Source organism: Scleropages formosus, chromosome 4, assembly GCF_900964775.1.
Source record: "Scleropages formosus chromosome 4, fSclFor1.1, whole genome shotgun sequence".
Lineage (NCBI taxonomy): Eukaryota > Metazoa > Chordata > Actinopteri > Osteoglossiformes > Osteoglossidae > Scleropages > Scleropages formosus.
This window is the reverse complement of record NC_041809.1, coordinates 17,761,230-17,774,511: the sequence shown is the minus strand read 5'-3', so window position 1 is coordinate 17,774,511 and position 13,282 is coordinate 17,761,230. Positions and strand designations below refer to the sequence as shown.

Genomic DNA, 13,282 nt, shown 5'->3' with positions numbered 1-13,282 from the left:
ATATATGAGTTCATAGCCTTTACGGCCTCAGACTGATGCCAATATCCATCCCGAAGCCTCACGTAGAAGGGACAGCTCTTCTTAAATAAGCACTTTCCCTCTGCTGGAAGGAGACGAAAAATAGCAGAAATGTTTTGTTTTCTGCTGCTCATTTTCCCCTGCAGGGAGCACTTTTACAGATGTCCGAGAAGATATTTAATGGCTCAGGCCTGAGGCCAATTACGACACTATTATGACAGCAGAACGGCTCATCCACCGCCTTTACCGCTGTTGTGACACGTCCGACACCGGCTGGTCACCAGTTCAAAACTAGCGCTCCATTATTACTGAAGTGCCCAAATTTCAATGTTTCTCAATAATATCTGCTACCCTCTTTCTGTCACATGACCAACCCATGCCGGGCCGCTCTGGCATCGCAGACAAAGCGTTTCCCGAGCCGCCAGTCAAGTGCCGCTACCCTTTTCCATCCCAACTCCAGCACCTTAATGACTTCCTTCTCCCCCCCGGCCTACAAATCAATAACCGTTGCTTGCCTGCAGTATCCATTTCCATTTCTGCCTTACTAATAATTTCCATCATCCCAACACGGTATATCAGTGTCAGCTCCGAGGGGAGCGGTGGTAGGGTGTGACTACCAAATCGATCCATTTTACAAAGAGGGCGGAGCTTGTTTAAAACGCAGCTTGGCAATATCCATTCAATCAATAAATGTTATAATGACCGAGATTGCTATTACTTCCTGATTTAATTGCTGTATTTTTAATTAATGTTCCATTTAAGCAATTAATGCTAATGCTTTCCCCGTACCGGTCGAATGCAGGGCGATAAGATATGCAACACATTCATCTGACAACCGCCTGCAAAGGGCAATACTTGTTCAGAGCCAGTTGGCCCTTTTAACCGGAATGTAGCATTAGTTTTCTGACACAGAGGTGTTGGATAAAGCTCCACAAACAATATTATTTTGCACCGTTCTGTTCAATTAAGGCGAGTTATGTAGGAGGCCTCGTCCCACAATGCCAAAGTTTTGACGTCATATGACCATAATTTATCCTCATAATAATGCAGGAACAACAAAACTGCAGTAACACTTTCACAAGTTGGACATCTGTCGAGGAAAAAAAAAGACGGAACGTTGATGGAATTTTTAAAACTTATGAATAATACAGCGCTGTAGAGTAGCGCTCTCAGCACGGAAAGCCCTGGGGTTGCGAGATCAAATCCCAATCCACAATTCTGCCTTTCAGCGATGTTCCTAAAGAGCTCCAATAAAATTCCATCTGTTTAAATGGCTTATCGGTCCCAATCAATTAATAATGCAAAGTGTGCAACTAATATGAGCAAAGCAAAACAGCAATGACTCATCGACCAGTTACACGTATTCCACGTATTTTTCCTCATCGTTTAGCGAAACTTTTTAATGCAAAGTGACCAACAGGTTACACTGACATATTTTTCCGACTAATGTGGCAGCGTATTTTACATAACCCATTCAAGTTCTTTTTCGAAGGTGCAACAGCAGGGCTCGTCGAGGTCCTCAAGCCAGCAGCTCCAGCCCCTAAAAGCACTAGGTGCTCTGGATGCCAATGGAATTTGTGAAGTGCTGATGGCAGATACCGGTGGCTGAGCCCCTCACCTCTTCCCGCGGCTCTGTGCGCTGGAGGGCGAGGGTGGGAGAGCCACTTCGCTCCCACTTCTCCGCCATGTGGTTGGCCTCCTCCAGCTTCTGCTCACAGCTCTTATACGTGTTCAACAGAGTGACCTCATAAAACTCCTGGATATCTGTGACAAAACAGATGCAAAAGAATTACGAGGTGCCATCGGGGGCCTCTGGAACAAGCCAACACGTTTATGTTCTTGTCTCTTCACCCGGCTGAAATCTGAAACATTGCATCATATTTATTTCCATTTATAACAGAAACACCACGTGACAAAGGAGTTCAACTCGGAAGAACCTAAAACCCAATTATAAATACAGCTAGAAGTGTGAATCATATTAGGTTGACTGCACATGAGCAGTGTGTGTCAGTTAGAAAAGAGGTCTAACAACCAGCACTTTGACAGATGAGTTTTCAAAGCAACGAGGCAACAAATAGAGGTCGAAAAGAGGCCAAAATCATCATGCAAACAAACATAAAATGTACAAAATTATTTAATGTATCTGACACATTAAATGTATTTAACAGTGGTCGCCATTCCGCGATCACGACAGGGAGAGATGGACAGTTCACAGGATAGTTGCTAGATGCCCCAAAAGTACAGCCTCAACAATTACCACAGAACTGAATCAGAACCTCTTATGCTCAGTCTGAACAAAAACTGTACACTGTGAGCATCACAAAGCTGAAATTTATGGCAGGGCTGTCATTTGGAAAGCATGGTTGTAAGGAGCACAAAACCTGAACCCCTGACAAATGGAAAGTACTGATATGGACTCATGAGTCATATTTCATCCTATTTCCTATATGTGGAGGAGTTTACGCTTTGACGGAGTAAATCCTTAACCCACAACGTCTGTTGCCAACTGTCAAACGTAGTAGGGGTCCATAATGGTTCGGGCAGTCATCTTGCAAGAGTCATTAGGTCTGATAATTGCTCTGTATGGTCATACACCCAAGGAACATGAGGCCAAATAGGACCACGTGCACCCTATGTTGCAAACTCTAATCCCTCTTGATGTTCCTGTATTCCAGGATGAAAATGCCCGCGTACACTCCAAAGGCCATCCATGGCCTCCTCAATTATCAGATCCAAACACTGAACCGCTATGGGAAGTTCATTGATATTAATATATTGTTAATTGTTTATTTCCACCCCTGCATTTCATAAAAACAGAAACCGAATAGCTGTCATCCACAGCGACTGTCCATCGCATCGTCGCATCCTTAATGACAATGGCCCTTCTCTTCTGAGGTTTGTTGACTGATGTACAGAAAAAAGTAAGGCACTCCGCAGACGCAGCAAATCTTGGATTTGCACAGACACACAACACACGCGTGCGCAGAGTTGCCGGAGCTGCCCTTCGTCCCACATGGCCCAAAGCAGAACTGGCACCGTGGCGTCCTAAGCAGCGGCTGTCCGAGAGCCAAACTCACCTCCCGATTTCCATCCTCTTCTGCTGCACCCGATCATATTATGAAAAGAGAGATCCTCTCTGACTCAGCACGCCCGCTCTAACACCACTACACATTAACAGTTACGGCGGCAGCAGCTTCAGCTTAAGACGGGAGACATCCGAGGCCAGATTTCCGAGCCTTCAGCTAAGCGACACGCCACCTGAATTAGAGCAGCTTTAGCGTGCTTCACGAACACAAATTTAGCATGGCAGAAGGCTCCATCTCCAGATTAACACCTTCAGATCTCTCCGTGTCTCTTGGCAGTCAAACGGGTCACCTTGTGAACTCTCCAGAACCGGCACTCAAAGCGGGAAGCGCTTCATTTACACACAAATTATTATTACTTTTTTTTTTTTTTTTTACTGTTGCCTCATTCCCGCCAAAAACTGATTTAAAATCTTGTTTCACGTCGCGGTGGGTAAAAAGCCAAGCTGTTTTCTGTTCATTTTAACGTGTCAATGAACGACGGGCACGTCCTTAGGGATGGCATTAGGTTCGCAGAGAGGAGAGTACGTCAGACAGTCTTTCTCCTCGGCCAGTTTGGACCCCGTTCCATTTTGTCTCTATAGTCGCAGTGGACTGAAAAATGTTTGGCAGAGAGCCTCTGACAGTCAAACAGAAAAGACAACAGACTTGCAGCAGGGAGTTTTTTTTTTTTTTTTTTCTTTTTTTCTTAAAAGACATCCTTGGGAAAGATGGGATTTGACCAAGCAGCAAAAAGTGTGCATTTACACCAGAGGATGCCTTTCAGTCCCTATGTCCCTGACATGAAGCGGAGGTGGTGGCAAAAATGGAGCATCTAGCACAGCCTCAGACAGTCTAGCAGAAGCAACACGAACGGGTGTAAAAGCTGCTCTGGGACGTGCCGCCTCTTTTGTGGTCTGAACAGCGCTGGGGGGCCCTCGCCGTTACTACTGAGAAGCTGCGTGGGATTACTTCAAATACTGCTGCATTTACTGCAGAGCACCATGGGCCATGCAGGAGCGCTCAACCCAGAACGGAGAAGACGACAGCAAGCACCCTGGGTAAGGCGTCCTCGTGCCCATCGTTCCCGCAGGAAAGCGTGGCGTTTCTCATCAGAGTTAGACTCCAAGATCACCGACTGAAGGATCTGCGAGCCGCTCTTGCGGAAAGGCCACACCACCGAGGAAACGTAGCTCCGCGTGCACGAGCTGTGAATACACTGAGCAACGATGAAGCTCTTCCCTCCAACAGCCCTTGTACTCTTCAGAGGCAACGCATACGAAATCAGGTCGCACGTCACATTTTGTACTTTCCATGCTGTTTGAACTAGTAATTATTCCATAATCATAATGTAAATTCTACTATTGCACTGTGTGCTCCATATTTTTTTTTTTATTATTATTATTATTCTGCATTGCTGAGCCTTGCAGAGGTGTCGTGGGCCTAATTCAACGAAACACCGACAAAGGGAGGTGCCCACTTGATAACTTCAGTGAAATACTCATGTTGGTACTTGTCTGGTGTGGTTTGTTGTTGGTGAATTAGGCTTGGTCTGTTGGTTTGGTTTTCTTGGGGTTGGTTGATTTTTTTTTTTTTTTGTGTTGGTGGTTAGCCTTCCTTTGGTTTTTTTTTGGTGGTGGATCAGATGTGGTTTGCTGGTTTGGTTGGTTGTTAGGCTTGGTTTGTTGGCAGTATGAGTTGATGGTTCTGAGTTGATGTATTAGACTTGGTCTGCTTGGTTTGATGGTTAGTTTTTGTGTTTGAAGGAGTAGGCTTGGTTGGTTTCTGTTGGTGGTTGAGACCTGGTCTGTAGGTTTGGCTTTGTTGGGTGTGGTTTGGTGGTTGGTTATTGTTAGTGGGTTGGCTGGATGGCTGGTTTGTTGGGTTAGGCTTGGTTTAGGTGTTTTGTTGGTGGGTTAGACTTGGTTTGGTTATTTGTTGGTGGGTTAGATCTGGTTTGTTGGTTGGGTTTTGTTGGTGGGATTAGTTTCAGTTTGGTGGGTGGGTTAGGTCAGTTAAGCTTCTTGGTTTCAGGGCATGAAGATGTATGTTGGCTATGCTGGGTGTTGTTCTCTGTGGCTTCAGGTTGGTGGTTGGGCTGGGTCCTTGTGTACAGCCGTTGAAAAATACGCACGGGGTATAGCATCTTTTCCTGTGTATCTTGAATGTCTAGTACTGTTGTTTGTTCTTATATTTTTCCACTGCCCTCCTTTGCACTCCCTCCCCCCAGATGTACATCACTGTGGGAAGAGAGGAATGTATCATTTACATTTACATTTATTCATTTAGCAGATGCTTTTGTCTAAAGCGACGTACATCTCAGCAAAAGTACAATTTATGCATTACATTAAGAGAAGGAGACATAGCTGCAGAGATGAAAGTCTCAAGCAAACCTAACTTGTTACCTATCACTTGCTGCACTGAGGTTCATCATTCACGTAGGTGCATAAGACAGAGGAAAGACAAATCCCGATACCCACACCAATTTTTTTTTTTTAAATTAAATATTATAAGATACACAAATGAGCAGTACAATACCAGAGTACTGGCTGAATAAAGGTTGTATCTGGGGATGCTTCTGGAGTTACGATGCGTGAACAGTTACACCATAGATGATCTGAAGAGAATCACAAGCATTTCACCGCGTTTTTTCGGTAGCTGTGACGGTAAAACTTGACACTTAAAGAGGAACGCGCAACCTGAGCTAAATATGGGAAGCTGATACGAAACGCATTCAAACACATCATACTTTTTCCTGCACCTGCTGCAAGTCACTTTCCAAATGAAAGCCAGTAGCTGATGTGTACTCGCGAGCAGGAAACACTCCCGAAACTGAAACTTCACTCACGCACACGTGGAATGCAGCTCGGGAGAAACCTGAGGGCCGGGCTACCCTCGGCCCCACTGCAGAACTGCGCCGATCACTGCCCCCCCCACCCTGACTCGGTTTCACATTCAGCCTTCCGCTTGACCACGGCTCCCCGGAGAGAAGATTCTAGAACTCATTTCATCCCAAAACTAGCCTTTCGAAGGCTGAAAACAGCTCCCAAGAACTGTCCAAACTGCTGTATCACCAACTCTGTAGAACCAGCATCATCACACCCCTCCCCCCAAGGACCCAGTTACTTCTACTACTCTGCACAGCACAGCTGGGAATTTTATCTCAAAGGGAAGTAAATTTTATACATATTTTAGCACCTTTCACCTTTATCTTATTTAATGTAATGACTGAGCTTTGTTGCTGTAATAGTCCAGTGATGCCCTAAAATCAATGATCTCAGCTGATGATAATAATAATAATAATAATAATAATAATAATAATATTATTAATGCAGATGCTGTATTATGAGTGCTTAAACTTCAAAGACTTAGTTACATGGAACTTCTTGATTTTCTGAAAAAGGAACCAGGTGAGCTAGATGTCATCAGAGACAGCATATCACACGTCAACACGTGACAAAGAGAAGGGAACTCAGTGACACGCTGCCGCTGGAATAATAATTACACGGCACGCATTACTAATCCAAACTGGAGTAATAATCTAGACAGCATTTCATCGCCACCTTGACCGAACTGTCTTATTCGCTTAGTTCCCGGGCACAGACACCTTGTCAACGTCAGTCTGATCAACACATCCAAACGGTGAAAATATCCATCAATTAATAATGCGCTTGCACCGAACCAGGGACCAGATGTTGGGCACGAAGCCGGCGCCATTTTCAAGTCCATCGCGACAGTCAGTCGATGTACCGACACTCTGGTAAAGTCGCACCGAATTGACTTCAATCCCACGATGCCACAGAGACGACAAACAAAATTACCGATACAAACATAAACGTGGATGCGTCAAGAACGAAAGCAGCCCGAGCCAGGGCTCTGGTTTCCGTGCGTTTGCTTTGTCTTTTGCTCCCATTCGCGAGCAACTTTGGTGTATCGGATGGACCATTCAATGTCCGACAAAAGAGGCCGAACGCAGAACGGCGAGCAAACAGTCCCCACCCCTGCAGTATGGAGTTCGGCGTCTCAGGAGAGAAATCCTATTTACATGTGAATGCCGGTTAATGCCGTTTTCGGCGCGTCCGCGACAAGGTCTCATTGTGTCCGTGCCACTTTGACGCAGCCCCGGAGCGGCGGGAACACCAGCAACCGTGCGCCGCATTCCACTGCACTACACTGGAAAACACGCTCATGTTTCATTTTGCCGTATTCATAAGTTACTTAAGCGGCCGAAAAACATTCTCTCGTCCAACTCTTGAAGGAAAGCGAAATTCCACACGAAGGCGCGGATTTAAACGTATGCAAATCCCTCCGATTCGCCGGGCGGTAAAATTTACACGACCCTTATGAGGTCCTCCCGCCCGAAGTTTCCCGCCCTTCGCTAACATGCCGTGACTCCAGCGGCATCACCCTGCAAGGCACTTTCCTAGGTTCCGAAGCGGAAGAAGCGCCTGCCTTGCTCAGAACTTACAGTGCAGTAGAACTTCCTTGGTCTCCATGGAAATGGTCGGCGCCAAGGGTCCCGTGGAAGCGGTGCGGAATGGCAGAGCCAGACGGCAGCGGCTCCCAGCATCTGAGCTGGCCAGGCTAATCCGCGGGGAGGCCCCACTCCCCCCCCCCAGTGACAGCTGATTTCTCATTCACCTCACTGGTGGGTAATGTACTTAGTGCTGCCGCGCCAGCTCCCCACCCCCAGCCCGCCCCGCAGGGTCCGAGGACAAAATCCGGGGAATACACAGAGCCCCCTTCCTTGGCATCTATTTGAACTACAACAACAGGCTGCTTCGAACCTTCTATCGGGCATTTTTCGAACGAGCCATGTCAGCGCACCCCGGGCGGTTACCGTGGAGCGACACGGCCTTACGCGCGGCTTCTAAATGCCGGCCCGGAGTAGACGGTGACGAGGCCCCTCCGGCACTGCCCTGCGCTCCGCTGCCAGGAATCCCTTCCTGTGATGCACCATGGAGCCATCAACAAGAGTTTCGGGGAATTTCGACCCACCTCCCACAGCCCCGCATCGTCCCCCCCATACAGCTCCCCTTGGCCCCACGCTCCGGCTTTTTTACCCTTCCGAGTGCGATCCGGAGGGGTGCAGCTCTTCTCATGGGTGATGGGGAGGCGCTTAGCCAGGCTTGGCCACCCAAACCAGTACAAAATTTGTGTATCACACCTTATGGGATATTTAATTAGGATTATTCAAATGAATTCAGCAACTCTGGCATGTCTGGACCACATGTAACTCTACTCATTAAAGAAAACGCCAGCAGGCCATATTATGCCAATTTATTTGTAATTAGTCGATAGGAGCATCCTAACAGCAAACTACACTACTCCCAAATATTGAACCTGCAAGGGTAATATAGCAAAACTGGAGCAGAACATCACTTCCAGACAGTTAACTCCTTTGTGATGTCTTTCTCTCTCTCCCTCACACACACACACACACACACACACACCTAGTTTGTCTCTGCGTTTCAAATGTATGAATCCATAAAAGTTCACTACTGAGCAAGGTAAATGACCTGGAAAATGGGATATCAGTTTTCCCTTTGTCCCCTGAAATGGAGCTTCATGGGATATGGTATTCAGGCCTGGACAAAGCAATGAAAGAAAGGGGACTGATGGCAGGCGCGACTCCCACGGTACCCTACTGTAAGGGCCATTGTTCCGGGGAGCTAGACGAGAGCACCACGCTGATAAACAGCGACAGACCCCCTGACAGCAGCACTGAATGGGCGACAGGGCGACGAAATCGACGGATTCAGTACGGCTGAAACATCCCGCGCGAACCGAAATGGGGCAAAAAGAATAATATTTCGGAGAATATTTCCAAGAATGTGCTTATCCACAATCCCTCGCACTTCAGTCCTGCAGCAGAGATGCTACACATTGCCTTGTTTTGGAAAGCTTTAGTTGTTTAGGACGGGGGCGCAGCGGGTTGGACCGGGTCCTGCTCTCTGGTGGGTCTGGGGTTCGAGTCCTGCTTGGGGTACCTTGCGATGGACTGGCGTCCCATCCTGGGTGTGTCCCCTCCCTCTCCAGCCTTTCGCCCCGAGTTGCCGGGTTATGCTCTGGCTCCCCGCGACCCCGTATGGGACAAGTGGTTTCAGATGGCGTGTGTGTGTGTGTAGTTGTTTTGGGTGTTTTTTAAACTGATACACTGATGGGCAGCAGGTGGCACAGTGCTTACAACTGCTGCCTTGCGTTCAACGCACCGAGGTCCGAATCTCACTGCCTGCTGCCGCACCCTTCCGGAAGGTACTAACCCCTGAGCTGCTCCCATAGAAATTCCCCTGCTGTTTAAACGGGTGAATAATTACAAGTAACTCAGTCACTCTGCAGAAACACATCAGCTGAATTAATGAACGTAAATGATGGGCTCGCGGGCGTTTGATGGGTCACGGGTGCGCCGGTCCTGCAGGGGCGGGGGCAAGCGCGGACACTTGGGGCGGCACGAGGAATCAAACACGGATTAAGTGTCCCGTAACACGTGGCACTGAGCCCGTGGAGTCCTGCCAGAACCCCCAACCCAGATCCATGTCTGCAGAGACCCTGGAGAATTGGCAGCAACCCAGGCAAGGGGGGTTGGGGGGGGTCCAACGTGGTGCCCGACAGGGGCTCACTTACTCCACTGGGTCGCATCGGTCCAAACAAATTAATCACTGCGGTAGACCCGGCTGCAGTCGATGCGGCGCGAGGGCGCACTCCCACACACCCACGCACTCCCACACACTCGACTGCTCCCACAAAGCCTGCTGCGTAGAGCCCGGGACGCTCGGTGGTGCACAGATCGCTTGGACCCTCGCCGTTCTTTAACAGTCCAAGCACGCGTTCCCGAACGCAGCGGCGGCTCGGCCGTGGGCCGGGGTGCAGGAGCTCGTTACGGGTTCGGTTCCGGCCCCAGACACACGTCCCTTCGGGGAAAGCGCCACTGCGGGCAATTTCTCATTACGCCATCGATAGCTTTTCCTCTTATCTGCAATGAAAACCTTGTGGTTCTATGCAGTATATCTTACCAGGATGCATGTGTGTCTATTAACTCATCACACACTTTTCTTCCAAAGAAACTTAGGAAGTTAAGCTGTTAATTACAAACATTTTTTTAAAAAAACCCAATAAAAAACCCCGCTTGTCCCAAGTGGGGTCACGGCAAGCTGGAGACTAAACCGGCAACACGGTGCGCAAGGCTGGAGGGGGAGGGGACACCCAGGACGGGACGCCAGTCCATCGCAAGGCACCCCAAGCGGGACTCGAACCCCAGACCGACCAGAGAGCGGGACCTGGCCAAGCCTGCTGCGCCGCTGCGCCACTGCATCCCCCACCCGATATAGAGCTGCTGGTGTAATTGATCCTGGTTTATACCATGGTATGTGACAAACTGGCTGTACTCAAGAATCGCATGTCTTCATCCAGATCTCCTTCTGTCAGTGGGACACACTTCTTGTATTTTTTTCTTGGCAATCAGCTGGTAGCGCAGTGGTTAGAGCTACTGCATTTGGACCCAAAGATCGCAGGCTCGAGCCTCACCTCCGGCTGCAGTAGCCTTGAGCAAGGTACTTACCCTAAATTGCTCCAATAAAATTACCCAGCTGTATAAATGGCTAAATAATTGCAATCTTCACGTTGTAAGTTGCTTTGGAGAAAAGCATCAGCTAAATGAATAAATGTGTTAAACTTGGGACTGAGATGTACGTCGCTTTAGAGAAAAGCGTTCGCTAGATGAACCAACGTACTTACAATGATTTACTGAGGCAATTCAGGGTAAATAACCTTGCTCAAGGGTACTGCAGCAGGGTGCTGGATTGAAACCTGGGTTCTTTGGGCCCTAAGGCTGCAGCTCTAACCACTACGCCACCTGCTGCCCCATCCACACAGACGTGAGATCCTTTTGTTGCCGTTTTTCTTTATCAACTACTTTAAGAAACTTTCCGACAAGCCGAGTAGGGAGAAACAGTGAGAAAAGCCACCCCACCAGGTTTCAATCTCCTTCTCCCTCCTATGCACAGATTCCTGTGAAATCTTCAGCCGCTCAGCAGCGAGCACAGAACCTAACCAAAGAGCTGCTTTCCACCGAGCGATGCGGCGCAGCACACGCCTGCCGAGGATCTCGAGCGAATTTCGAGCAGTTGTACCTTTTTTGAGAGCACGTCGAGCTTCGCCAGGCACGAGCAGCACGGCGGCTTTCCCGCACCTCCCGGGACGTTGGGGCGTGGGTTCGAATCCGGCTCGGTTTGCGTAGAGTTTGCATCTCTCCCTGTACCTGTGCGTTTCCTCCAGGTGCTCTGGTTTCCTCCCACAGTCCAAAAACATGCACTTAAGGTGAACCGGTGACGCTACATTGCCCGTAGCACGTGTGCGTGTGGGGGGGGGGACTGGGTTCCTGTCCAGCGTGTGCCCCCCAACCCAGCGATTTCAGGAGAGGCTCCAGAAGAGCAGCAGCATCGCTGACCGAGAGCGGGGAGCCTAGACCACCTCCGGGGTACTTTACCCAGGACTTCGTACCACAGGTGTCCGCAGTGTTGCGCGTCTTCAGGCCTCGGGGAGACGCCTGCCGAGAGAGCCCAGCGGCGCGTTCAACAGGACACAGTCTCACACACAACAAACGCCGCCTGTGCCGGCGAGCGCTTCCTACAAAGTGCTCTGACAGGTACTTTGCTGCTATGATCAATTACCGCGCAGAATTACCCCACTGAGCTGTAGGTACAGCGGGTCTCGCGGGAAACGCACAATACGCCGCGCACACACTTTGCCCCATTGTGGAGCAGACGCGAGTTCAGCGGATGAAAAACGCTGCTATTAGGAAGGGCGGCGGGGGGGGGTTGATCTCAAACCTGCTGTTAATATTTTTCTTCTTCCGAATTATCACAATTAACGGAAATTAAAAATTAAGCAAATCCCGTTAATCCCGCACGCAGGGATACAAGGCGCACGTGATCACCGTTTGCCAAATGCCAGCGCGGATGCGGAAACCAGTTGCGGCCCGGCACAACCTGCTTTCGCCATCTGTTTGCCCAAATGTCATCTGTAGATAATAAAAATTATTTCATGTTAATCTGGAGCCCGAGAGGGTGCACCTGTATCACAAAGGACTAAATTCCATTTCGCGACGTGAAAATTCGTTTGAAAAGAATCAAACCGTTGAGCAATCCGGTCAACGTTATTGGTGCGTTTCTTTTTGTCTGCGTACTGGAAAAAAAAAACGTTTGGGGTGAAGCTCCGAAAGGGAAGCGAAAGGCTGCACTTTACAGGCACCCCGATCACGTACGCAGAGCGGCAGAACGCTGAGCGCAGCAGCGCGTGCTGCCGTTCGCCGCGAGCTGTCAGACGTGGCCGTCACCGGTGCCGCCGGGAGACCGCTGTCAGCGGCGGGACCGCGGGGGGGCAATTACGGGGTGCCAGGGCATCTTGGAGGGAGGAGAACCTCGGGGCCAGAGAGGGGCCCTGGGTAAGAGTACCCTGGCCTGTCAAGGATCGGCGTCAGTCCCAGCTCGGCGACACGTGCTCCCCACCGAACCGACCCGGTCTCACGACGGGTGGGGGTGGCGGTTACGGCAGAGCGCAGCGGGCCCAGAAGTTAACGGATGCGGCGCGGCATCCGGAGCTGGGCCGAGGGATCGGAAACACGGCACCGCACCTCGCCGACAGCCGCGGGCTACGGTGCTGCGTCGGGACGCGTCGCCCGCTTCCGTAAAAGCTGCTATTATGCTAGGAGGATGGGGGGGCCAACGGAGCCGACAGATGTGCCCGTTTCCCTCGCAGCAGCGCTTTCCCTGCCGCAAACAAACAGCTGACATTCTTCTCCCCCCCCCCCCAAAGCGCTCCTTTTCCTTCCAGGTACACGGCAGCAGCTGTTTGCAAGCACATTCACCCATCGCGTTGCCAAGGTAACCGTGGGTTGGGGGGGGGGGCTAGGAAGATCAGTCGCCGCGCAGACACACGGGTGTGCGGAGAACTGTCACGCACACTCCGGCGTGCACACGCATGCAGCTCCGCGGCTTTTTTCCCCACGTTTACGTAACGGGTGGGTGGAGGGGGCCGGCGCCTCTACTCTCCGCTCTACTCCAGCTAACGGTTATTTCCGTTCCCACCGTCTCTCTCCCACGGATGGGCCGCCCCCGCGCTCACCGACGAACCGCATCATTGGTTGACTTCCAAAGCCAGGAAGGCACCGGTTCCAAGTGAGGTGTTACAACCGCCCTTGGCGC

At 50.0% G+C, this 13,282-nt stretch overlaps 1 protein-coding gene across 2 annotated transcripts in view; it reads right to left on the bottom strand.

Moving 5' to 3' along the window:
- The window catches only part of dlg2 (discs, large homolog 2 (Drosophila)), a 238,858-nt gene that overhangs the window by 210,063 nt on the left and 15,513 nt on the right, over positions 1-13,282 (bottom strand). For both annotated transcript variants that reach the window (XM_018755316.2, XM_018755317.2), the window contains exon 3: positions 1,637-1,782. In XM_018755316.2, the coding sequence (XP_018610832.1) occupies positions 1,637-1,782 (146 nt within the window). The remainder of the gene's footprint in view (positions 1-1,636; positions 1,783-13,282) is intronic.